The 26,690-nt window shown below is 38.3% G+C and overlaps 1 protein-coding gene across 6 annotated transcripts in view; it reads left to right on the forward strand.

The window, feature by feature from the left end:
* stxbp5a (syntaxin binding protein 5a (tomosyn)) overlaps window positions 1–26,690 on the forward strand; it is a 285,142-nt gene that overhangs the window by 207,139 nt on the left and 51,313 nt on the right. For all 6 annotated transcript variants that reach the window (XM_061900584.1, XM_061900583.1, XM_061900587.1 and 3 more), the window contains exons 10-15: window positions 1,439–1,593; window positions 15,460–15,532; window positions 15,600–15,747; window positions 18,674–18,741; window positions 19,239–19,279; window positions 24,621–24,841. In XM_061900584.1, coding sequence (XP_061756568.1) covers window positions 1,439–1,593; window positions 15,460–15,532; window positions 15,600–15,747; window positions 18,674–18,741; window positions 19,239–19,279; window positions 24,621–24,841 — 706 coding nt within the window. The remainder of the gene's footprint in view (window positions 1–1,438; window positions 1,594–15,459; window positions 15,533–15,599; window positions 15,748–18,673; window positions 18,742–19,238; window positions 19,280–24,620; window positions 24,842–26,690) is intronic.

Consider the following 26,690-nt stretch of genomic DNA (forward strand, 5'->3'; position numbering starts at 1 on the left):
ACTGCAGCCTTTTATCACTCTTTCCTGTCTCTCCTTCTCACAGACGTCACATATTGTCGCGTCATACGCCCTCGCATGAGAGGTAGCAGCATGGGTAACATTAGCTGTGATGCTAGCAGAGTGGTGCGAGTGGTAACAGGAGGAAAAGAAAGTGCCTATCTGGTAACAAATGACGGAATAATTAATTAATTAGAAAAACAACATTAGATCAATTGTCTGGCGGTGGTTTGGCTTCAAGCGGGAAGATGTCGAACAAGTGTGCGGCAAAAGCGTTAAAAGTAGCACATACTGCTAATTTGTAGCATCATTTGAAAAGTCCCACGCTTGAGAATGAAGAGTGCTTGAAACTGCATTTCAACATCTCCGTTCGGTGCCATAGCCACAAAATGCCAAAGCAACCATTTCCAGATCGTATGAAAAAAAATAGTCAACAACAGAATTTAATAACGGCCGTAGTAACCTACCACGTAGCAAAGGACACACACTATTTGATTTCCTGTTACGCAGCTCATTTTTCTTTGACAGTTATTGAAATATCTTGTGTGACATCATGCACAAAAGTGCACTTAATTTGATTTAAACTATTGTAGTGGCATTCTGTACAAAAAGTGAACTTTAATTTAGTGTTGTTTTGATATGTCATCTTAGTGACATCATGCACAAAAGTGCACTAATAGCTTGTTTTAAAAGGTCTCTGACAATCTTGCACTTTCTGTTTTGAAATGACGTGAATGTTTGTGCCACTGCTTAATAACTGTTTAATAAATACAGATTTGGTCAATTGACTTAATTCTGTTTTCCCTCTCTGCATTAAAGTTTAAAATGAGCATATATTAATGCAGTATGAACAAGAATGTTTTTATGTAGACACATATAATCATCATACTGCTGTGATTATATGCATCAAGTGTTCATTCAAGGCTAAGGCAAAATATCGAGAGATATATCATGTATCGTGATATGGCTTAAAAATATCGAGATAATAAAAGGCCATATCGCCCAGCTCTCGCTGTAACATAAGAACATGTGGAAAATGTGAAGCACTTTCCGGATGTGATGTATGATGCAATATGTCTTGATGTTGGTCAGCTAAGTCTCGATATTATATTACTATCTTGAAATTCATCTTAGTTACTAATATTACTGAGAATATATAAGAATGAATAAACTCTGCTTTTTTCTACTCCATTCGGAATGTGTAACGTGTAACTATAACCATATGGTGTTTTTAATGTCCTAAACAATTGAACCCCAAAAGACGAATGCAGATTGTCTTTTTGTTTCATGTTTCAATATCTGCTGCAACCGGTTAAACACCCAATTATCTTACAGTAAGTCACAATTCTACGAGGAATTAATATTTGAATGAGTTTACCATGGCCGCCATCTTTAGCGTCCATGTTGTGGGTGTTGAGTCTCTTTGTGTTTCCTTGTCTAGGGAACCTTTCCTCATCCTGTCTGGTGGTCTGTCCTACGACACGGTGGGCAGGCGGCCATGTCTAACGGTCATGCACGGGAAGAGCACGGCCGTCCTGGAGATGGACTACCCTATAGTGGACTTCCTCACGCTGTGTGAGACGCCGTACCCCAACGGTGTGTATCCTCCCGCTCAAACACCTTTTCTGCTTTTTAATTATGTCGCAGAATTGTTTGCTGTTTACTGCGCTGCTGTAATGAATCACAAATTTCCCAAGGGGACCGACTTTCTTTATGCGACGTGCAGGGAATCACTTATTTTCTAATGTATTGCACAATAGCTTTTCCGTCTAAATTAAATTAGCATATTTCATGTTTGTTTAAACAAGTGTCTGTGAATGCAACATAATCTTCAATGCAAAGCCTTGTGCAGCATCTTGTGGCACATTCACAGCTGCAGGATGGATTAGTTACGTAATGGCGAGCAGCGACTTCATTATGTCACTGCCAGCCAGCTGATCTCATCTCATCATAGACATCACAATCCAATGTGTGTGTGTGTGTGTGTGTGTGTGTGTGTGTGTGTGTGTGTGTCCGTCTTAGCATTAATATGTGAGGAAGAGAAACACCCAGCATACCAGAAGACACAATGGACTAAAGCTAATGTTATTCACTACTACACAAATAATACTGTCTATGATGTCTGTAAACTTTGAGACTTCTGCTCAGTTAACATCTAAAGCAGGCTTGGGCAATTAATTTCACTCTGGGGCCACATTTAGAGAAAAACATGTGTCTGGGGGCCGGTACATCTATTTTTAAGAACACTTATACAAAGCCTCACAATAATGTCTGATTGAAGGCTAAAAACATTATGACAGACCGCCTTAAAGGCCTACTGAAACCCACTACTACCGACCACGCAGTCTGATAGTTTATATATCAATGATGAAATATTAACATTGCAACACATGCCAATACGGCCTTTTTAGTTTACTAAATTACAATTTAAAATTTCCCGCGGGGTTTCCTGTTGAAAACGTCGTGGAATGATGATGTATGTTTGTGACGTTATTGGTTGGAGGGGAAATTTTAGCTCAGCACCACACACGGCTCAAAGTTGTCTCTTTTCATCGCAAAATTACACAGTATTTTGGACATCTGTGTTGCTGAACCTTTTGCAATTTGTTCAACTAATAATGGAGAAGTCAAAGTAGAAAGATGAAGGTGGGAAGCTTTAGCCTTTAGCCACACAAACACGGTGTTTCCTTGTTTAAAATTCCCGGAGGTGAAGCTTTACTATGGATCAGAGCGGTCAAGCGAACATGGATCACGACTACATGTCGACTGGCAGTTTTCGGTGAGAAAATTGAGGAAATAAGTCGCCTCTTACCGGAGATCAGCGGAACTTCTGTCGTGCTGCAGCTGCCGGGACTTCCCTCAGAGACTGGCGTCAACACACCCGTGGACACACCCCTTTGACTAATAGGTACTATTTAACTCACTAAAACACTAGCAACACATTGGAAATATATGGGATTTCCCAGAACTATCCTAGTAAATGTGTCTGAAAACATCTGAATCGCTCCCAATGCAATCACCTTTTTCTTTTTTTAACTTTTCTTTTTTATTTATTTTTTTGTCCGTCACTCTAAATTTCCTCATCCACGAGTCTTTCATCCTCGCTCAAATTAATGGGGAAATTGTCGCTTTCTCTGTCCGAATAGCTCTTGCTGTTGGAGGCTCACATTATAAACAATGCGAGGATGTGAGGAGCCCTACAACCAGTGACGTCACGCGCACATCGTCTGCTACTTCCGGTAAAGGCAAGACTTGTTTATTAGCGACCTAAAGTTGCGAACTTTATCGTTGATGTTCTCTACTAAATCCTTTCAGCAAAAATATGGCAATACCGCAAAATGATCAAATATGACACGTAGATTGGACCTGCTATCCCCGTTTGAATAAGAAAATCTCATTTCAGTAGGCCTTTAAAAAATGTAATGGAATTTTACATTTTTCTATGGACGGTAAAACACTGAATATTGACAAAATATGAACGTCACACCCCTTTTCGATCGACATATTTTACAATCAGGTGAAACGCAACAAAAATGCAACAAACAGTGAAGTAGGACTGCGGAGGGTACAAAATAAACCCCCCTACAATCTGATATGTCTAACATATCACTAAGCTTTAGAGCTTTGTTGTGAAAATCTCCTTCCGCGTCTGTGGAAACGCTTCCCGCCCACACTGCTTGGTGCCTCCTCTGAGCTGCTGTGACGTAGATGACCATAGTAACTAATTAGATTACCATAGTTAGATTACCATAGTGACTGGTATTTCATCCATAAGCTAAGATTCCAACCATTGAAATACTTTGTATGGTTCAAGACTTACGGTCGTTAGAATACATGACTGCACATCATAATGGCAGCTACACTTTCCACCTTAAAGATCTAAAAAAATGTATTTGGTAATGTCCGGACGGCCAGATTGAAAAGCTTATCGGGGCGCATTTGGCCACCCCGGCCATATTTGCCCAGGTCTGATCTAAAGTAACCTGACTCCCGCCAGATCCTTGTAGCGCCACACAAGGATCTGGGAGTTCTCAGTAGGAGATGTGTTTCAGAAGGCGGAGCCATGTGAAGAAATCATTGTATTCAGGCATGTGATTTTTCTGTGTAAAGTCGGAATTCCGTCTTTTTTAATCTCTTCCGTTTTTCCGTTTTTTTTTCCGACCCTAAATCAAGATTCTTGCTGATTCGTCTTTTGTAATCGAGACGTATCTTATATTACGCCGTAGTTGATTGGTCGATAAGTTCCTTGTGACCAATTAGGACATGTTATGAATGATGACGTTATTACCGCCATTTTCCAAATGTAAACGATGTCGGTTCTCGAGAGAAAGGACGCTTCACAAGTAAAATAAATTGATAAACATGTGAAAAATAAGTTTCGATGGGACTGGATGGAAAGGGAAATCACTGATACTGTTGGGAAGAAGGACGTTACGACTTTGTTCGGCGATTTTATTCGGAAAATCGATCGTCCCGGAAAAGTTTTGTGCACGTAGTGTCATGATAATATTGACTATGGATCCCGAGGTTTCAAGGCTTTGGAAGTACATGCGAAACGCCAAAAACATATGAAACAACTTGAAGCAAGGAAAACTAACTTTTCACTAGCTGGTACTTTTGGATGTCAACCGAAAGTGAGCAAACCTTACGGACTTCATCCTTTGTTTACATCGACAACTGCCGTAGACATTGAGAGGAAAGATCCACCCAAACAACCCACTTCAGTTGCAGACAGGGTAGTTAATAATGAGGTAAGCTAAAAAATATTTGCTTGCGAAATACGAATATTTGTTTTAAATATCAACCAATTATTGCTTTGCGAAATATAAATGTTTTTTCTAAAAATAAAAATCCACGTGAAAATATATTATGAAATTACAGAAATTCAACGAGTCGCATTATTGATTCCAGTTAACAATTTATTTGAAATAAATGTGCATATAATACTATTTTATAATATAAAGTTCTTATGTAGTCTCTTAAAACAATATTGTCAGTGGTGTAACACTCTTGTAGGTAAATATTTTCACACTTGTTTCATGCAATATGTCAGTGTCCTCACATTATGATAATGTTGATTTTAGCATGTTAAAATGGTGAAAAACCAGGATCTTCGGGGGGCGTTGCCCCCCTTGTCCCCCAGACCTCCGGAAATGTTTTCAGTCTTTTTCATTGTGGTCAAATCACATGCCTGGTATTTGATTGGATAAACCACTTGTCCATTATCTTGAATGATGTGCTACTTCAACCACTCACATCGAAATCAACCCGTGACGCTGATGAGAGCGACCCTGCGTAATCCAAAATGGAACAGCTGACATATAGGATAACAACAGAGCGAAAAGTTCTCTGTTGATCTTTTAAATAATTAATATTCAATAGATTTGACAAAACAGTTGCAATAGCAGCGTGCTGCGTGCCGCCATTGTTTGAATCAAACAGTCGCTTCAGCGCTACGTCACATCTATGACCCTGATTGGTTCATTATTTTTTGCTATCTGTAAGGAGTTTGCAATGCCTTCGAGCCCAGATCCTTGGGGATCTCAGCGAACTACAAAGGTCTGACCCTTTATATCTAAAGGGTATTTATCTTTTTTTTATTTTGGCGTTGTTGACAAATAATTAATTGTAGTAATTAAATAATGGCCATATCGCTCAAATACTCCAATGGTGAGTGGTTGTTCAACGTATTTTCACACTTGCATCAACGTTAATAATTTATTAGTAGTAGTTAGAGATGTCCGATAATACTATCTGCCGATAAATGCTTTAAAACGTAATATCGGAAATAATCGGTATCGGTTTCAAAAAGTAAAATGTATGACTTTTTAAAACACCGCTATACGGAGTGGTACACAGATGTAGGGAGAAGTACAGAGCAGTTGCGTCTCCCAGTCATACTTGCTAACCCCCCCAGGACAATCACGAATTTCAGTGCCCCTCCCGAAAATCTCCCGGAACAACCGTTCCCCCAAATGTCTCCCGATTTCCACCCAGATAACAATATAGGGCGTATTTCTAAAGGCACTACCTTTTCGTGCCGGCCCAATCACATAATATCTACTGCTTCTCACACACACAAGTGAATGCAACGCATGCTTGGTCAACAGCCATACAGGTCACACTGAGGGTGGCTGTATAAACAATTTTAATACTGTTACAAATATGCGCCACACTGTAAACCCACACCAAACAAAAATGACAAACACATTCATTTAGGGACGGCGTGGCGCAGTGGGAGAGTGGCCGTGCGCAACCTGAGGGTCACTGGTTCTATCCCCACCTAGTACCAACCTCTTCACGTCCGTTGTGTCCTTGAGCAAGACACTTCACCCTTGCTCCTGATGGGTGCTGGTTAGCGCCTTGCATGTGGAAGTAGTGTCAAAAGCGCTTTGAGTACCTTGAAGGTAGAAAAGCGCTATACAAGTACAACCCATTTATAATTTATCATCATTTACATTTTGGGAGAATATCCGCACCTTAACACAACATAAACTCAACAGGAAAAATACACAGAACCCCTTGCAGCACTAACTATTCCGGGACTCTACAATATACACACCCCCCCCCCTCAATTTTTTTAAACAATACCCTTTATGGGGCAGCATGGTGGGTACAGGGTTTGATCCCCGGGCTCAGGATCTTTTTGTGCGGAGTTTGCATGTTCTATCTGACTGCTTGGCCTCCTGCCGATACTACGCAAAGCGATTCACTCCTATTCTCAATACCATGCGATTCAAAACGATTTCATAATGATACAACATAGACCTTGCAGAGGTGGTCACCTCAATTTGTTTGTTTATGATGCAATACCATTCAATTGAAAAATGTTTATGTCTACATCCAGTGTCTTGCCTCAGAAGCTTAACTCTGCCTTCTCTCTCACTGTTTGCAAATTAAATAACATTTTATTACCAAGCACTCCTTTCTGCTTATTATGTCATGTCATTTTTTGACAAAACATAACTAAATTGTAGAGTGTACTCTCCACTCTTTTCGCGTTACTTAGTGATTCCATTACCTCCGCTCTTACTTAAGTGTAGAGATTGGGTATTTCCTTGTTGGAAAAGAACCGCCTTTGGGGTATTTTGTACCTGGGGTCAAAAGCCTTGGCCATGAACTTATCACTCATTCTCCACAACGCTATATGGCTGCATGCCTTGACATATGAAACGGCGTTGGTTAGCGCCAGTGATCGGGTGGAATTAGCTGCCAAAGGCTTATTTTGTCCAAAGAACATTGTGATGGTCCTGCTGTTATCACCACTAGAGCTTGACGTGGGTGCATCGGATTCCGCACAATCCAAACAAGTGGGAATGGGGGCAGCCGCTGAAGTATCCACGCAGTGCCGTCTCTTTATGTGTGTACAATGAATTAATTAACGTGGACCCCGACTTAAACAAGCTGAAAAACTTATTCAGGGGTTACCATTTAGTGGTCAGTTGTACGGGATATGTACTGTACTGTGCAATCTGCTAATAAAAGTTTCAATCAATCAATCAAAAGCTAGTTTTGTCGTGCTACTCACGTATATGATGGATGCACGACATTCTTTTCTTTTCTTGGGGCGGTTTAGCTCGCTTGGTAGAGCGGCTGTGCCAGCAACTTGCGGGTTGCAGGTTTGATCCCCGCTTCCGCCATCCTAGTCACTGCCGCTGTGTCCTTGGGCACCTCCTCAAAGATGGACGCTTTTGACCTTCCTTTTTGTCAACAACACCTGTAGCTGAACTTTATTGGCCTCAGGCATACAAAAACATTCATCATCTCTCCCAAAGTTATTTGGGTATATACGCACACACATGACCCCCACCCTTGAAATGAACGCCTTCACCACTGCTTAATTCCTCTGGGGCTATGGATGGCTGAGCAGCGCTATACAGCGGCAGCGAGTCTCCTCAAACCCACTCCCTCCCTCTGTTGCAAGTGGTGTGATATACGTGCTATGTTTAATATGTGTGCCATGCGTGAGTTTTTTTTTCTTGGACTTAGTCTGGACCCCTCCTGAGGGTCTAGCCTTAGACTGATATTTTTTTACTCCCCCTCCTCTCACCCAATGTTACCCTTTTCTCACCTTTTTTAGGAGCGCCCTAAAAATGGCTGATCCGTTGGCGGTCCAATCTTGTTTCCCTGTAACGTATGTCTGCTCTTACCGGGACTTGTACCAAAAAATCAATCTCGTACTTGTGCAATGACAATAAAGCTCTATTTTATTCTATTCTATTCTATTCTATTTTAATACACTTTACCCATCTGTTCCCAGTGCCACCCACACTGGTTTAAATGTAAAAATTAGATATTGGGTTTCACTATGTAAAGCGCTTTGAGTCACGAGAGAAAAATCGCTATATAAATATAATTCACTTTCGTCTTTCTTATAAAAAACGAAGTATTTTCATACTTTTGATTTATGTGAGTGTTTGGGAGCATCGCATATCTCATCACTGTCATCCATGTGACTTAGTTTCCTTCTGTGCCCGCCCTGGAAATAGGACCGAGTCAGGGCTGCCAATCAGATCTCATCATAGACCTCCATGGATCTCATGTGAAAAATATACAACAGAGACTATATAAAACAAGTTGCTATATATAACAAGTGACACTGGGCTGAGCAGGAAATAATATAACATATTAATATGCATGAATTTAACCGATACAAAGAGGCAAGAGCCTATGTTTATCGATGCATGATGGAATGTACCGGTGCAGTCGCATCACAAGTGATTGATTCAAACCACTGGTGCGAATCTGTGAAACTGTTTATCCCCAGTGTAGGCCCTGCGATGAGGTGGCGACTTGTCCAGGGTGTACGCCGCCTTCCGCGTGAATGCAGCTGAGATAGGCTCCAGCCACCCCCACAACCCCGGGAGGGACAAGCGGTAGAAAGTGAATGGATGGATGAATGGATTTCCTGAACGATTCTTGCGGGAAAATGACATCATTACGCAAGTTGGCGACATATTACAGAAAAGATTGCGTTAGCGCTCCTTGTTGTAATCACTAGCTTGCTATTTCATCAAGAGGAGGACATATGAGCAATATGCTGAAACATTTGAACACACAGCATGCAATGACGATAAGAATGTCGCGTTTTTGAACTGTAGGGTTGTACGGTACACAGGTATTAATATAGTACCGGGATACTAATGAATCATATTCGGTATTATACCGCCTCTGAAAAGTACCGGTCTCCCAGCCCCCCACATACCCCTGTTGGCGTCATGTCATTGCTGGTGGTATGAGCAGAGGAGCATGTTCGGCAGCACACAATCACAGAGTACTTACAAGCAGACAAAGTTTGTAGACAGAAAAGGGAGAACGGACGCATTTTGGCTTAAAAACTAAAGATAAAGGTGAAGTTATAACACTGAAACGCCTTCAGGAAGAGGTGCTTTAAGACATGGCTAGCTAGCTAATCCTCACCTCCATGGCGACAAATAAAGTAAGTTTCTTACAAGTATCATCCCTGCAGGACGAGGAATAGCTAAACATGCTTCACTACACACCGTAGCTCACCCGTGTCAAAATGTAAACAAACGGCATTGGTGGATCTACACCTAAAATCCACTGTAATCATACCAAGTACAATAGCGTATCTAGTCGATACTACTATGATTACTTTGGTGTTCTCTCGCATCACAACATCTTCTTTCGTTTTTTTTAATTTATGTATATTATGTTTATAAACTCATGAAATATGTCTCTGGAGACATGAGGACTTTGAATATGACCAATGTATGATCCTGTAACTACTTGGTATCGGATTGAAACCCAAATATATGGAATCATCCAAAACTAATGTAAAGTATCAAACACCAGAAGAATAAGTGATTATTACATTTTAACAGAAGTGTAGATAGAACACGTTAAAAGAGAAAGATATTAACAGTAAATGAACAAGTAGATTAATAATTCATTTTCTACTGCCTGTCCTTAATAATTTTGACAAAATAATAGAATAATAAATGACACAATATGTTACTGCATATGTCAGCAGCTAAATTAGGAGCCTTTGTTTGCTTACGTACTAATAAAACACACGTTGTCTTGTTTGTTCATTATTTTATATAAGGACAAAATTGCAATAAGAAACATATGTTTAATGTACTGTAAGATATTTTGTTAAAATAAAACCAATAATGCCATTTTTTTGTGTTCACCTTTATTTAGAAAAGTATCCAAAAGTAATGAATAATATTGAAATCATTTTTGTACCTGTACCGAAATATTGGTATCAGGACAATACTACTAAGCAGTAGGGCTGTGAATCTTTGGGGGTTCCACGATTCGATTCAATATCGATTCTTGGGGTCACGATTCGATAATATATCGATTTTTTTCAATTCGATTCGATTCTCTATTCAAAAACGATATTTTTCCGATTCAAAACTATTTTTTATTCATTCAATACATAAGATTTCAGCAGGATCTACCCCAGTCTGCTGAAATGCAAGCAGAGTAGTAGATTTAAAAAAAAAAAAGCTTTTATAATTGTAAAGGACAATGTTTTATCAACTGATTGCAATAATGTAAATTTGTTTTAACTATTAAACAAACCAAAATTATAATTTATTTTATCTTTGTGAAAATATTGGACACAGTGTGTTGTTTAGCTTATATGAGATGCGATGCAAGTGTAAGCCACTGTGACACTATTGTTCTTTTTTTTTTTTTTTTTATAAATGTCTAATGATAATGTCAATGAGGGATTTTTAATCACCACTATGCTGAAATTATAACTAATATTAATACTGTTGTTGATAATATTCATTTTTGTTCCCCTAATTTTGGTTTGTTCTGTGTCGTGTTTGTGTCTTCTCAATTGCTCTGTTTATTGCAGTTCTGAGTGTTGCTGGGTCAGGTTCGGTTTTGGAATTTGATTGGTATTGCTGGGTAGTGGTTTGTTGGATTGATAAAAAAATAATAATAAAAAAACAAAACAAAAAACAAAAATGTTTTTAAAAATGAGAATCGATTCTGAATCGCACAACGTATTCGATTTGATTCGTATTTGAATCGATTTTTTCCCACACCCCTACTACTAAGCAGTGTTGGTAATAACGGCATCAGGGTATAATTGTGTTACTAACTGCAATATTTTTTCTCAGTAGCGAGTAATGTGTTTAGTTACTGTTCCTGTTGCCGTTACTGAGGATGTGAGGTGACTAGATACTACAGTTTGGTTGAATGAAGCGTGAGGTGTCAGGTTTCGGCCTCACATCAGCTGCATGCGGAGAACAAGGTTGGGAATGATGGCGCTGATGATGATTGACTGTGTGGGCCGATCGTGCCCTGCTCACGCTGTCTCACTGCACGCTCCAACTGACACACAACAAGACCCACGATAATTGCGACGAGCTGCAGCCAGGGAATTTCGAAGGTAGCGTTCTCAAACTGCAAGTACCGGCACTACTTTTTCCTCACTGAACTAAAAGGCAAGAATGGTTACCTAACATGCAAGCTATGTCCAGGAAAAACATTTTTGTCCACGTCTGCCTCAAGCAACTCAAATTGCACCTCACATCGACACATGCCAACATGACACTTGTTGCTACTGCTAACCCAACTCAAGCCCAAATGCAAACAATTCTTAAATCAGATTCATCACAATTTGGAATTTGGATTAATCATGATTAATCACGGGTGATTACTCGTTTGCATTATTAAAATTAGCTTAAGAAAAGACCCGATGTTTGTACATAAATGTAATTTTATTGTCAGGATGTCATTCAGGAACATTTTTAAACATTTTACTTGAATGTATGTACTTTATTAGCCCAAAACGTGGAAACAGTTTTATCTAAAGTTCATTAAGGCTGTATTGTAGTATACATGTGCAGAGAATTGTACAACTTAAAGGCCAAATGTTCCAAATGTGTCTTTTTATCTGAGTTAACATTTTTGGTACCGTATTAGGTTTTGTACTTTCATTATTTAATATTGTTACTTTACGGAATATTTATTTTTCATACATTTTTATCGTATGGCACACTGCAATCTAAGAGCAAATGTTTTAAAATAGTGTATAGAGTCTTTTTATTCTTCAATCAGTTAATATAACATGTTTAACGTTAAAGATGTTATTGAACGTAATAGCGTATGAAATCAAGAAATGAAAAATAACGTCACAGTTACTTTGCTGAGTAACTAATTACTCTTTCGATGAGGTAACTGAGATAGTAACTAAAGTACCGTATTTTTCGGATTATGAGTCGCTCCAGAGTTTACGTCGCACCGGCCGAAAATGCATAATAAAGAAGGAAAAAAACATATATACGTCACACTGGAGTATAAGTCGCATTTTTGGGGGAATTTTATTTGATAAAATCCAACACCAAGAATAGACATTTGAAAGGCAATTTAAAATAAATAAAGAATAGTGAACAACAGGCTGAATAAGTGTACGTTATATGACGCATAAATAACCAACTAAGAAGGTGCCTGGTATGTTAACGTAACATATTATGGTAAGAGTCATTCAAATAACTATAACATATAGAACATGTTATACGTTTACCAAACAATCTGTCACTCCTAATCGCTAAATCCCAGGAAATCTTCTTCCTCGATGTCGCTTCTAAACAACTCTGCCAACTCCAAAGGTATGCGCCGCTTCCTCTTGTCGTTTTCACTACATCCAGCTTGTAATCTGTAGTACATGATTTCCTTTTTGGTGCCATTTTTGTTCAGCCCTTCTCAGATTTTATGTTACCGCCAACGATGAAATTATCCATTTTAATAGCTACGGCAGTAGCATAGAGCATTTAGCATTCCATGACCCACAATGCACTTCTGCGATGACTCTCCCCCGCCGAATTCTTGTTGGTTGACGTGTATGTGACGATTGCTGACGTGTGTGTGACGATTGCTGACATTTTCTTTGTCTCTGCCACGAATGAGATAAATAATATTATTTGATATTTTACGGTAATGTGTTAATAATTTCACAAATAAGTCGCTCCGGAGTATATGTCGCACCCCCAAACTATGAAAAAAACTGCGACTTATAGTCCGAAAAATATGGTACTTTGTGGAGAAGTAATTTGTTACTGTAACTAATTACTCATTTAAGGTAAGATGACCAACACTGTTGGTACGTGAATGTTCAATTGCCGTCTGAGAGAAGTTGCACGTTTTCCTCCAACCGCATTTTCATTCTGTCAAATGAAAGTCATTAAATTGGAATATCTTGTAAATATTCTTACATGTCAGCAGTTCAACTTCAAATGTGAAACTAATATGTGATATAAACGCATTACATGCAAAGTGAGATATGTCAAGCCTTTATTGTTATAATTTTGATAACAATGATTTACAGTTTTTGAAAACCCCACATTTTCAATTCAATGTTTTAATAAGCTGTAAGCAAAAAACATCCACAGACATTCTATTAACATCCATCAATCCATCCATCTTCTACGGCTTAACAGAATGATGAAAGTATATTGTGTTGCATACATTAGCCTATATTAGTTTCACTTTGTAAATCTAAACAAGCCTTTGCACAATATATATATATTTTTTTTTTGTTTCACCATTACATTTCCTAGGAAGACAACAATGATTCTTAAAGGTTTTGAAAGCGTTACTAAATGTTACATTCTTGTGACATTTCCACATGTTTTATTTTGTTAAATTCTACAAAAGAATAGTTATTTATTTTCAAAAAACGTCACTTTTTCTGTGCTCTGTGCCCTAAGTGTAAAGTAATGTTAGCCCCGAATTCAACAAAGTTGATGCTGATCCACCTTTTTATTATCTTTTTTTAAAAATAATAATCGAATCGTCAAGCAGAGTCCAAAGTGGAATCGGAACCAGAAATAGAAATTCGCATCCCTCGTTAAAGTGTTAAACTTCTGCCTTCTTGAGCCCTTCATTTTACTGTATGTACAAATGTAAAAATAAGTTAACAACTGAAGACTATGATGACAAAGGTGTAATGCAAAAGTAGGCTCACGCATGTCGCTTTTTAACGTTCTTAATCGTAATACAAGGCATAAAAAAAGTTAATATTAAAATTGTTGCGCTCTACATGCGAGACATTACACCTAAGTCTTGAAGCTGAAAAAGCGCGTACAACACTTAAGACCTTCAGTATATCAGTATGTGGAATTAAATGATGGAATGGATTAAGCAAAGAATTTAAACAATGTACTAAAATGATCCACTTCAAGAAACTCTTCAAACTTAAAGTGTTTACAAAGAAGAAGAATCATAATAAACATTCTGTATTTATCTCATTCGTCCATCAATTTTTAAGATAACCTTAGTCATCTCACCACATGGAATATAACTTATTTCACTAATTATTATTTATTTATTTTTATTGTGATTATGTTTGGAGTATATTGTGAATAAATTGAGAACAGGAAGTGAAGAAAAGTTTTAGCAACTGCTATGTAAAGGAAAAGGGGTAGGATTAAATAAGCTCTGCTTTTTCCTACTCCTTTTTGAACATGTTGAATAGAAAAACTAGAAATTGTGATGTTTCATGTTGTATGCATGCATGTTCCAAATAAACACAAACTCGACTCAACTCTTCGTGGTCACAGTGGTGCTAACAAATATTGTAATAACATTTGCTAGCTGGTGTATGACGACTCCATGGTTATGTTCAAATTAGGGCTGGGCAATATTGGCTTTTATTAATATCGCAATATTTTTCTGCCATATTGCGATATGCGATATATATTACGATATTTTGCCTTGGCCTTGAATGAACACTTGATGCATATAATCACAACAGTATGATGAATCTATGTGTCTACATTAAAACATTCTTCTTCGTACTGCATTCATATATGCTACTTTTAAACTTTCATGCAGAGAGGGAAACCACAACTAAGTCAATTGACCAAAAGTGTATTTATGAAATACTGTTCATTCTCTCACGGGTGACTTTTTAAATGAAAGAACAAATTAGTAGTGCTGCTACCTTTTTGTAGTAACACTTCTGCTGCATACTTTGCATATTGCTGTTGTCTGCTGAATATCTTCCCACTTGAAGCCAAACCACCACCACCAGATGATGGACCCACTGCTCTTTATTTTGGGCATTTATTGTTCTTCCTCCATTTGTGATCAGTTTCACACCTTCTCTCTCTTGTATTGTCACAAGCTCCGCTCTGCTCTGTTTGCACGACCTGCATCAGCTAACGTTAGCCATGCTGCTACCTCTCTGCTCGGCGAGAGCGTATGACGCTAGACGCGCGACAGTATGTGACGTATGTAAGAAGGCGGGCTTGTTTTACGTCTCTGTGAGAAGGAGAGACGAGAAGGAGTGAGAAACGGCAGTAATGTAATGCCCGGAGCTAAAAGCAACTGTGTGAGAACATATAATCGAATATTACGAAATAGCCATTTTCTATACCGCACAGAGTCAAACCTGCGATATATCGTTTATATCGATATATCGCCCAGACCTAGTTCAAATACTGTAAAGTCATTATTTCCTCCACTGTGCAGATTTTCAGGAACCTTACGCCGTGGTGGTCCTCCTGGAAAAAGACTTGGTGGTGATCGACCTCGCACAAAACGGGTGCGTGCCATAACTCTGCATCCTCTTGACGGCGCGCCCGGCTCAAATGAATCATTTTTGTTTGCAGTTACCCCATCTTCGAGAATCCCTACCCCCTGAGCATCCACGAGTCCCCGGTGACCTGCTGCGAGTATTTGGCCGACTGCCCCGTGGACCTCATACCAGCACTTTACTCTGTGGGCTCTCGACAGAAGCGGCAAGGCTACAGCAAAAAGGTAAGACCTCCTATTCAGGAATACATGGAGATGGTCCACGACTTTCTAGTTCAACATGAAATGAGTCCAAAAACACATCATGATGAGGCGAGTGCCAATATCCGTCTCAGACAAGGACGAGACAGGTTTTATTGTTTTTTATTATGGAGGACAAATAAATGCGCTGTAAGGTCCCCATCACAATAAAAGATTCATGGTGTGGAACAAAACAATAACATCACTCTTTATTTTCATTCCTTTTTCACTGCATCGACAGAGCAATAATAGGTCCTAAAATTAGAATTGCAAATATAAACTTTGATGTTTACTAAGACTCCAACAAAAAGCTGGTGCATGTGTGAACCTAGCCAATTATTCCAGTGACACAACTTCCACGCGCATTTTATATAGGCACAACACAGCTTACTGTTTTATTTGAAGTTTGTCCCAAGTGTGTGTTAGGACAATATAGTTGTAATACTATAAGAAAAGTCATCATTTTTTGAGAATACAAATTTGAAAACTAGTCATTTCATATGAATAAAGTTGTAAAGTTATGACAAAAAACTACTTTTATTAAAATGTGAGCTATAAATACAATGCAGTTGTAATACTATGAGATATAGATAAAATTAAGTTTTAATTTTATGAGAAAAGTAATAATTGTATGTAAATAAAAATCAAGATCATAATTTTATTTTTAAAAATATGTTATTATATAAGAATAAAGTAATAATTTTGTGAGAATAACAAGTAGAAAACTCATTTTATGAGAATAAAGCTATAATTATATGATAAAAAATGAATAATTTTATAAAAAATACATAATAATATAAATAAAAAATTAATCCTGCCTCGTCTGCATAAAGCAGAGCTTTGTATGTCAGTCAAAAGTGCAGCTTCTTATCTTTGGAATCATTTCTATAGTTTGAAAACATCCAGCGGCCCGCATTGAAGTATTTATTAATATGTTTTTATGCGGTTTTGCAAATCCTGTGTGACGTGACTTTAAACTTGACAGCTCATTGGCTAGTTTTGAGACAAGATCGATTGCTTCTGTCTTAATTTACTAGAATTGAGTCTTGCTTTTTAAAGCAGCACATTTTTCGACACTGAATTTTTTTTTTACACTGTATTTATATACACTGAATTTTTCAGCTCCAATTTTTTTTTACACACAATTTTTACACTGAATTTTTATACACTGAATTTTTTTTTGCACTGAATTTTTCAGCACTGATTTTTTTAAATACTGAATTTTTCTTCACTGAAATGTTTGCACTGAATTTTTTAAATGAAATTGTCAGCATAATTTGAAAATTCAGTTAAAAAAACATTTACGCAAAACATTCAGCTTGATAAATTAAGTGTCAAAAAAGCTTTAGTAATAAAGACTTAAATTAACCCCTATAGTAATCCTTTTATTAAAATTAAGTTGTAATACTATGATATATAGATAAAATAAAGTGGTAATATTATGGGAAAAAGTTATAATTTTATGAGAATTAAAATTTTTATCAAACATCATTTTATTAAATTAAGGTTGTTATACTATGAGAAGATCGTATTTATTTTGAGAGAGTGAGAATTAGAAAAGTCATCCTTTTAATCACAAAAAAATGGTCATTTTATGAGAATGAATTCATAATAGTATGAGAAAAATTTAATCGTTTTATTAGAATAAAAGTTAGAAAACTCCACATTTTATAAAAGTTGTAACATAGTTTGAAAAAATGTTTTTATAAAAATAAAATTGTACTACTATGAAAAAAATGTCAGTGTATTGGAATATAAATTAGAAAAGGAAGGAAGTTGTAATACCTTCAGGAAAATAGTCAATATTTGTTGTAATACTATCTGGGTGAAAAGTCATAATTTTATTAGAATAACGTTGTACTAGCATGTGGAAAAAAATGAGAATTTTGTGAAAATTTGTTTTATGTAATGTAATATTATGAGAAAAAAATTCAACACTTTACCACAAAAAAATTATAAATATCATGTTATGAAAATACAATTTCAATATAACGGATAAAAATGTCAATCAATCAATCAATCAATGTTTACTTATATAGCCCTAAATCACTAGTGTCTCAAAGGGCTGCACAAACCACTACGACATCCTCGGTAGGCCCACATAAGGGCAAGGAAAACTCACACCCAGTGGGACATCGGTGACAATAATGACCCAGTGGGACGTCGGTGACAATAATGACCCAGTGGGACGTCGGTGACAATGATGACTATGAGAACATGATACAGTGATACTGATGACTATGAGAACATATGAGAACATGATACTGTGAAAGATCAATCCTCGTTTAATGTTTAATGTCCTCGTTTAAAGAAAAAATACATAACTGTAACATTATCAAAAGGTCATGAGAAAGTTTGTAAAAAAAGATGATAAAACTGTGATATGAGAAAAACAATCTGTTATTAGAATAGAGTTGTAATATAATAAGAAATATATTGTATGCATTTATTATGTATTAAGAGAACTCTTTCTGTGAGAACAATGACAAAAAGTGTAAAACCAAACCTCTTTTATTTCTATGTAAAACATTTCACATCATTATGTTATATTCCTAAAGATTCAATTAACTACAACATTAATGGTAATGTTATACTTTACTTCACGTTGTTTGACATAATTACACTGTTTGTCGTGGTGTTGAAGCTTTCCTTGTGTGGCAAATGTCAGCATGGACGAAGCAAACGTCTGCCTGCTCCGTCCTCTTCTGCTGCAAACGTCTATTTGAGCTGCAATGGAGGTGGGGGGGGATTCTCACATTAAGATCACCATGAGTCATCTTGGTGTCCTTCTGTGTGTTTAAAGGCGCGCACACACACACACACACACACACACACACACACACACTAGCTGAATCAATGTTTCCACAGACATGTCATTTCTTGTAACGTGACTTGTCTGCTTCCTGTCCAGGAGTGGCCTATCAGTGGGGGCAACTGGGGTCAAGGCACACAAAGCTACCCAGAGATCATCATCACTGGGTAATTATTATTACTACCATTACATTACCATACTCTTTTCTCATGACAAATTGACTGTAAGTCTCGTTCTATTCCGACCTTATCACCCTCTCTTCTTTTTTTTATTTCCTTTTTGTCTCCTCTCCTCATATGGTATTCTTGTCCAGCTATGTCTCGCTCTTTTAAGAGAGCGACCGCTTGCAGAATGTTTGCCTCCCGCTGCACTCAGCCAAATTGGCAAGAAAACAGTTGAGAGATAGAGAGAGGGATTGTAGCGAGAGAGAGACAGAGAGACAGAGAAAGGAAAAGAAGAGGAAGAATACAATTGTCTTGACAATATGATGTAGGACTACAGCACACGTTTTTTATTTTATTTTTTTCAATGTTCTCTTTCAGGACTGTTTATGTAGATGTTTGTGTACTGTATATTCATATGTGTGTGTGCAGTGTTGCATGCACTTGTCCCCAAAATTAGTCATTTGCTTTTTTTATTTATTGAATTTGTCATGTTATTCTAGGCATGCTGATGGAACAGTGAAGTTTTGGGATGCCTCTGCAAGTGAGTTTATTCATTGATGAAACACTTTCTCATTTTTTCCTTTTCTTTTATTAAAATACAACATAATAATGGTAAATATATGACAAATACAGTGGTACTATACCTTGATTTTTGGTAGCAGTCTAGTGTCACAAAAGCTGTATAAACTTTTCCTGTTTGAAGTAATACTAATAAAAATGAAGATATAAATAGTAATAATAACAATAATAATAATTACAGATGTCCGATAATGGCTTTTTTGCCGATATCCGATATTCCGATATTGTCCAACTCTTAATTACCGATATTGATATCAAGCATAAAGAGGTTGAGGTGTGCGGGGTTGAGGTGTGTTCCCAGTCCTCTCTGCTATGCTGTACATACCCTAAGATGTCCTGGAGTCCGAGGGCGGCCTTTTCTTCTGCTATTGCTGCAGTTGGCTTCCATTTTCTTCATGTTGCTAGAATGAGGGCTGCACCTCGAATGAATAGATCTTGGGATTCTGTGAGGGTCATTTCCAGTTTGGCATTGGTCCATTTGTACTCTTCCTCCAAGCTCGTGATTGACAGAGAGAGGGCCTTGTTCCCTATGATGCTGTGGCACCTTCGTAGTCCAAGCCACTTTCGGATTTTCGGATTTAAGCGCGCACTAGCCTCTCCAGCCGACTAGCATGGGATAGACTGACCACGTAGATGAAAATTGGCCACATGTGACATGGCGGAAGACCAAACTAAAACAGAGCTTAAGCATCCCTGGTAAACAGTTTTGTTAATTTGCTTGAGGCCACTTAGGGTATCCTGCCTCAGTTGCTTTACCTGTTTGGAGTCCTTCAGGTCTGTACTGCACCAACGGTCAAAGCTTTTCCCGGGTTTCTCCAGGATTGTTGGTATTGTCTCGCTGTTGATGTAAAACATCTTATCCTCTTGTCCTTTGCAAATGTCAGTTGTTACAGGAAATTGCTAGGTTTAATGTTCATTTGTGCCCATGAGATGTTTCCTTGGAAATTTTAGAACAGGCGTACATGCGTTTGTTGTTGTGGTTGTCTTGTTTTCCATGTATGCCCTGATTGGGAAGAGCCATAGCCTGCTCTTCAAACATTCCCCTCCAAACCCCTACCGGGATGCTAGAATGATAAGCTCCAATGCCATGGTGAACACAAGTGGAGAAATGTTGCAACCTGCCATAATGCCCACTTTCAGATGCTGTCAGGCAGTTGTACATACCTGTTACGCAGAAGGTCCAGGAAGTTTGCTTTGACCAGCCATGTGACGCTCTCGGGACTTGAAAAAACTTGGAACTTTTTGGACTTGAGTTGGTTCAGATGGTTCCTTCTGTGTTCTGTGGTTACTGCTTTTGACTCCATGTTTCCAATCTTCTACGATTTTCTTTAAACATCTCACAATTTTCTTATATAGTTGAACAATTTACTATATACACTGCATAAACATACAATAACCAGACAATAATAAACACACATTAATTACACTCATAGACTCATCGCCACTCACATGCTACCTCCCTAACTTGCGCTGTCCACTTCCCTCGCAGCAATGTAGCCACGATAGCACACAACTAAAATAAACTCTACTTATAACACACTGAAATAGGAAGCTTAGTTTAGTTATTTCTCTGAACTGCAACCGTGGTGCACTATCTCCCGTGTAGTATTACCGACGCGATGTTGCTTGTTAATGCTGGAGCTCTTTTAACACTTTAACGTGCCGGCGGAAACGGAACTGCCCGTAACCATAGCAACCGGAAACCATAGCAACCGGAGCCATATCAACGGTTAAACAACTTAAAGAAACACTTTTTACCTTTCCAAAAGACACATATGAAATAGAAATAAATAATAATAATTAAACCCTTAACAGAAATGATCTCCTTTTTGATCTCCTTTTTGTAGAACTAAAGGAACAATTACATAAATATGCAAACCTTCAGAACAGTAAATATGTAGCATAAAAAATGCAGATGGCCTTAAAACGCCACAATACTCGGTCACCGTATGTAAGTACCCAAAAAAAATACTCGACATAAATATAAATTTAATCCGATCAAAAACATTGGAGGAAACGGGATTAAAACCCGATGCTTACCGCCCATAGAAAATACATGGGTATGGCTAGTAGCTACTATTAGCAAACTAATTCACTTACCTACTCGGCTTAATATCTTAACACACTCTCTCATCGCAACTCAGCCCTGATGGTCGGCACCTATAAGTTTACAATTAGTTGTAAAATGTTGGACTGTTGTTTTTACGATATGCAGGCAAACGACAACTTTAAAACATACCGGCTTCAGATGTCCCCAGGCTTAGCCACCGCCTCTGGCAGCCATCTTGGAACGCTGGATTATATAGAGCGCGATAGGCTGCAGCGGGTCACGTGAGCGCCTGTGTTAAACTCGCGAGATTAAACGTGTAAACGGCGCAGGTAATATGAGGGGATGCCCTGAGAGGAAATATGGCTTATTTCCCACCCATGTTACACACTCGTGACGTGACGAGTATGACCTGGCAGTAAACCGAGGCATGCGCTAATTATTTTGCTAAACAAGTTTGACCCGGCAGTAATTCTAAAATGGTAATTGTTATACAGCAATATATATATATATATATATATATATATATATATATATATATATATATATATATATATTGACTGTGACAGTCAAACACAAGAGATTAGACTGCGACATGACAATATAAAAAACAACAAAATTGTATATGTTCCAGTGAAAATATAGAACGTTACACACAACGCTCAAAAATCCATTAAAATGTTTTAGTACGACTTTGGTAAGCTACGAAGCCACACCGCTTGATGTGCTTCAACATAGGAGTATTATTATGGTGTGTATATAAGGTAAGACATATTATCTGGCATTTTTTTTTTTTGGTCAATATTATGCAAAAGCGACGTTTCTTACATGCTGATCTGTATTTGGGATCTGCATCCTGAAAAATTGTACGCGTCCGCCTCTGTAGTCTGTGTCAATAAGCTTCTTCTTTATTTCTATCTTCTTTTTATGTGACATTCATCCTCCGCTGTTGCCATTTCTATTATAGAGTAGTGTAAAGTTCTTACTTATATCTGTCAGTAAACTCACCTTGAATGCGCTAGAACAGGGGTAGGGAATCTTCGGCTCTCGAGCCAGGTGTGGCTCCTTTGATGACTGCATCCGGCTCTCAGGTAAATCTTAGCTGACATTGCTTAAACACGATAAGTAATGAATAATTCAGATTTAAAAATAACTTTCAAAATATAAAACATTTTCATGCATTTTAGTCTATCCTTCCGTTTTCTAGCGCACCTGTTCAGTCGCATTAATGGTAAGAGGTATTTCATTTACGGGGGACGGCGTGGCGCAGTTGGGAGAGTGGCCGTGCCAGCAATCTGAGGGATCCTGGTTCAATCCCCACCTTCTACCAACCTCGTCACGTCCGTTGTGTCCTTGAGCAAGACACTTCGCCCTTGCTCCTGAATGGTATATTCCTCAACTTTTATGTAGGTAGAAATATCACAGATTACATCAAAACACCTTTGACAATCAAAGCCTGATCGTAATGAATGACATTTTTCTTTTTTGGTACTAGCGGATGTGACTAGCGGAGTTTTTTTGTGAAACCAGATGTCTCTGACTGGTTTCAGAAAGTGTCTTGACATGTTTCTACGACAATAATAACAAATTATCCTACTGCCTGCCTTCTGCCTCTGTCTTTCCTTTTTGTTAAACTTTTACCACATAATTTTTAAGGCAGTTACAGCAACAATCCACAATTCATGTTATCAATGTAGTAATCTTGTTTAATCGTTTCACAGCCCTAATTGTTTTATTTCAGTTTACAACATACATTGACATTTGTATTTTTCGCGTGTTACCCAGGGCCCGGATCTGCGTCGTAGGTCAGCATTTGGGTCAGTGAAGCTGTTATTGTATTAAAACATTGGTTCTGTTGGAATTGGGGGTTAAATCACCAAAAATGATTTCCGGGCGCGGCACCGCTGCTGCTCACTGCTCCCCTCACCTCCCTCAAAGGTGATGAGGTCAAATGCAGAGAAAAATTTCGCCACACCAAGAGTTTGTGTGACAATCATTGATACTTTAACTTTAACTTTCTGTGTTAATATATAATAATATATACTCAACTTCTTTGAGTGGCGCGGTTGGGAGAGTGGCCGTGACAGCAACCTGAGGGTTCCTGGACCGATCCCCACCTTCTACCAACTTCGTCAGGTCCGTTGTGTCTTTGCGCAAGACACTTCACCCTTGCGCCTGATGGGTCGTGGTTAGGGCCTTGCATGGCAGCTCCGCCATCAGTGTGTGAATGTGTGTGTGAATGGGTGAATGTGGAAATAGTGTCAAAGCGCTTTGAGTACCTTGAAGGTAGAAAAGAGCTATACAAGTATAACCCATTTGCTATTTATTATTGTTTAACTTCAGAATATTAATGTTATTCAAAAGAATAAGAGACTTATTATACTCTAAAAATGTTGGTCTTACTTAAAAATGCACGCATTTAGTTGTAGTCAGTGTTAAAACATATATGGCTCTCATGGAAATACATTTTTAAAATATTTGGCTTTCATGGCTCTCTGAGCCAAAAAGGTTCCCAACCCCTGCACTAAAACATACCGGTGTAGTGAGTCTACTTTGTTCACCCAAGGAACTTTAGTTATTAGAGTTCCGGTCGGACGGTTTTTCACGGGACACATTTCCAGCGGATGAGGAGATGCTGCTCCGTTACTGATTTAAGTAAAGTCTGAATATCATTAAAACAGTTAGCTCCATCTTTTCACACTTCTTCCACTCCCGTCCTTGTACGCTACACCGCTACAACAAAGATAACAGGGAGAAGATGCTGCCGAAGATGAGCCACGTAAATAAGATCGCCCACAAAACGGCGCATCGAGAAGCGACTGTCAGAAAGCGGCTTGAAGAGGATCTGTAAAACATAATCCATGCAACATTTTGACCAAAGAACCACCATTACATGTTATGTAGACCACAAGGAAGTGTTTTAAATTTGGAAAAAAATAATTTTAATATGACTCTTTTATTGGTCCCTATAATGCCTTATATATGAAAAAAGCTCGAAAATACACCATTCATTGGCAGCGCACCTTATAATCCAGTGCGCCCTATGGTCCGGAAAATAAAGTAAATTCCGCTGCTTCCTGGCTACCAAAAATTACAGGGACAAGATGCAAAGTTAGGCTTTTTGTGGTTCAGTTTTAGCATCACAACAACCACTTTTAAATCTAGTAGGCCTTTTTTTTTCTTCTTTAGAAGAACACTGTTTGCCCTCCTGCTCCTTGCACTAAAAGTGATCTGGTTTGTGTGTTGTTTTAATCAGTAATGCTCCAGGTGCTCTACAAGCTGAAAACAGCCAAGGTGTTTGACAGGAACCGCTCCAAAGAGGACAAGGGCAGCACGGAGGTGTCGGATGAAGACCCCTTCGCCATTCAGCTCATGACCTGGTGCCCCGAGAGTCGCATGCTGTGTGTGGCCGGCGTGTCTGCAAACATCATCATCTACCGCTTCAGCAAACTGGAAGTAACCACAGAGGTGGTGCAGGTGGGTGTCTCCTCTTTCTATACATGCTCCCAAGGAGCAGTGTCCTCTGCAGTGGACATTTGTTATTTTCTCGTAATATCATGTCACCAGCAAATGTCCACTGCAGAAGACGCTGCGGAGATGAGATAACGCCTTTCGATGACAGTATGGTTGCGATGCCAACAGACAGGAGCGAGGAGGGAAAGCTAGATAATCATCATAATCTGCCTTGATGGCGACTTACGGGGGCGTTGTGACTCACTGTTTAGTGACATAAAGCGACGTGCTGTTTAATCTTGCGCGCCCTTGTGCTCTTTTTTTCCCTACCCCACGTGACTCTGCGTATTCCTACTAATGGCGCCATTTGTTTGTGCCAACACTGCCATGGCTCGTGCGTTTGTTGCTCTGGTCAAACTCGACGCCGCTCGCTTGTCAATCAAGCGTTGTGGGCGCTGCTGTGATGTGTTACTTGATGAATTCTGATGACTGTCGCTCGTAGCAGCCTAGAGCGTCTCTTTGTGCTTTTGTATTTCACAACAACCTAACTCAACATGTTCAAAGGCCGACTATGTAGTTTCTACTGCCTGGTACCTTGGAATTGGTACAGAACGCTGTCAATTTTCGGTACTTTTTGTGCGTTCATGTGTAATAAATTTTAATTTGTTAAGTTACTAATTATTTCAATAATAAAACATTGATAACTGATAATATCTTTGCAGTCCAATTGTTATAACTCGTTTTCTTACACCTTTTTTTTTTTTATCTTTGTCATGAAAAAGGGACGTTTTTGCCATGAAAAAGGGAGGTTTTTGTGGTTGGTGCACTAATTGTAAGTGTATATTGTTTTTTATGTTGATTTAATAAAACAAAAAAACAAAAAAAATTTTCTTTTTTTTTTTTTATAAAAATGAATAAAAAATTATTCTGCGGCCCGGTACCAATCGGGTCACGGTCCGGTACCAGGCCTCGGTCCGGTGGTTTGGGACCACTGGTGTATAGAATAAGGTGTGTTGCCGAGTCAGGGAGTAACATTTGCCACTGCGCTGAGTCTCGTCTTTTGTTGTGTGACTGTGTCCTAAAAAGTGTTTATACTGTAAGTATAAACACTTATACTGTATGAGTATACACAGTATTATATACTGTATAAAAAATATGTGACTATTACATATATGTTATATTTCATATTGCTCCTATGATACTTGTTTAGTCTACTTAATACCTGCATTCTCCTTTCCTTCCTTACCCTTTCCATCCTTTGAAACTGAGCTACTGTGTGGAATAATTTCCCTTGTAGATCAATAACGTTTGTCTACAAACCCGGTTTCCATATGAGTTGGGAAATTGTGTAAGATGTAAATATGAACAGAATACAATGATTTTAAAATCCTTTTCAACCCATATTCAATTGAATGCACTATAAAGACAAGATATTTGATGTTCAAACTCATAAACTTTATATTTTTTTGCAACTAATAATTAACTTAGAATTTCATGGCTGCAACACGTGCCAAAGTAGTTGGGAAAGGGCATGTTCACCACTGTCTTTCATTATCTTTTCTTTTAACAACACTCAATAAACGTTAGGGAACTGAGGAAACTAATTGTTGAAGCTTTGAAAGTGGAATTCTTTCCCATTCTTGTTTTATGTAGAGCTTCATTCGTTCAACAGTGCGGGGTCTCCGATGTTGTCTTCATAATGCGCCACACATTTTCTATGGGAGACAGGTCTGGACGGCAGGCGAGACCTGTCTCCCATAGACAGATCCCAACAAAAAAAAAAGTTTATCAGTTTGATCATCAAATATGTTGTCTTTGTAGCATATTCAACTGAATATGGGTTGAAAATTATTTGCAAATCATTGTATTCTGT

Source organism: Nerophis ophidion, linkage group LG05, assembly GCF_033978795.1.
Source record: "Nerophis ophidion isolate RoL-2023_Sa linkage group LG05, RoL_Noph_v1.0, whole genome shotgun sequence".
In the NCBI taxonomy this organism is placed as follows: domain Eukaryota; kingdom Metazoa; phylum Chordata; class Actinopteri; order Syngnathiformes; family Syngnathidae; genus Nerophis; species Nerophis ophidion.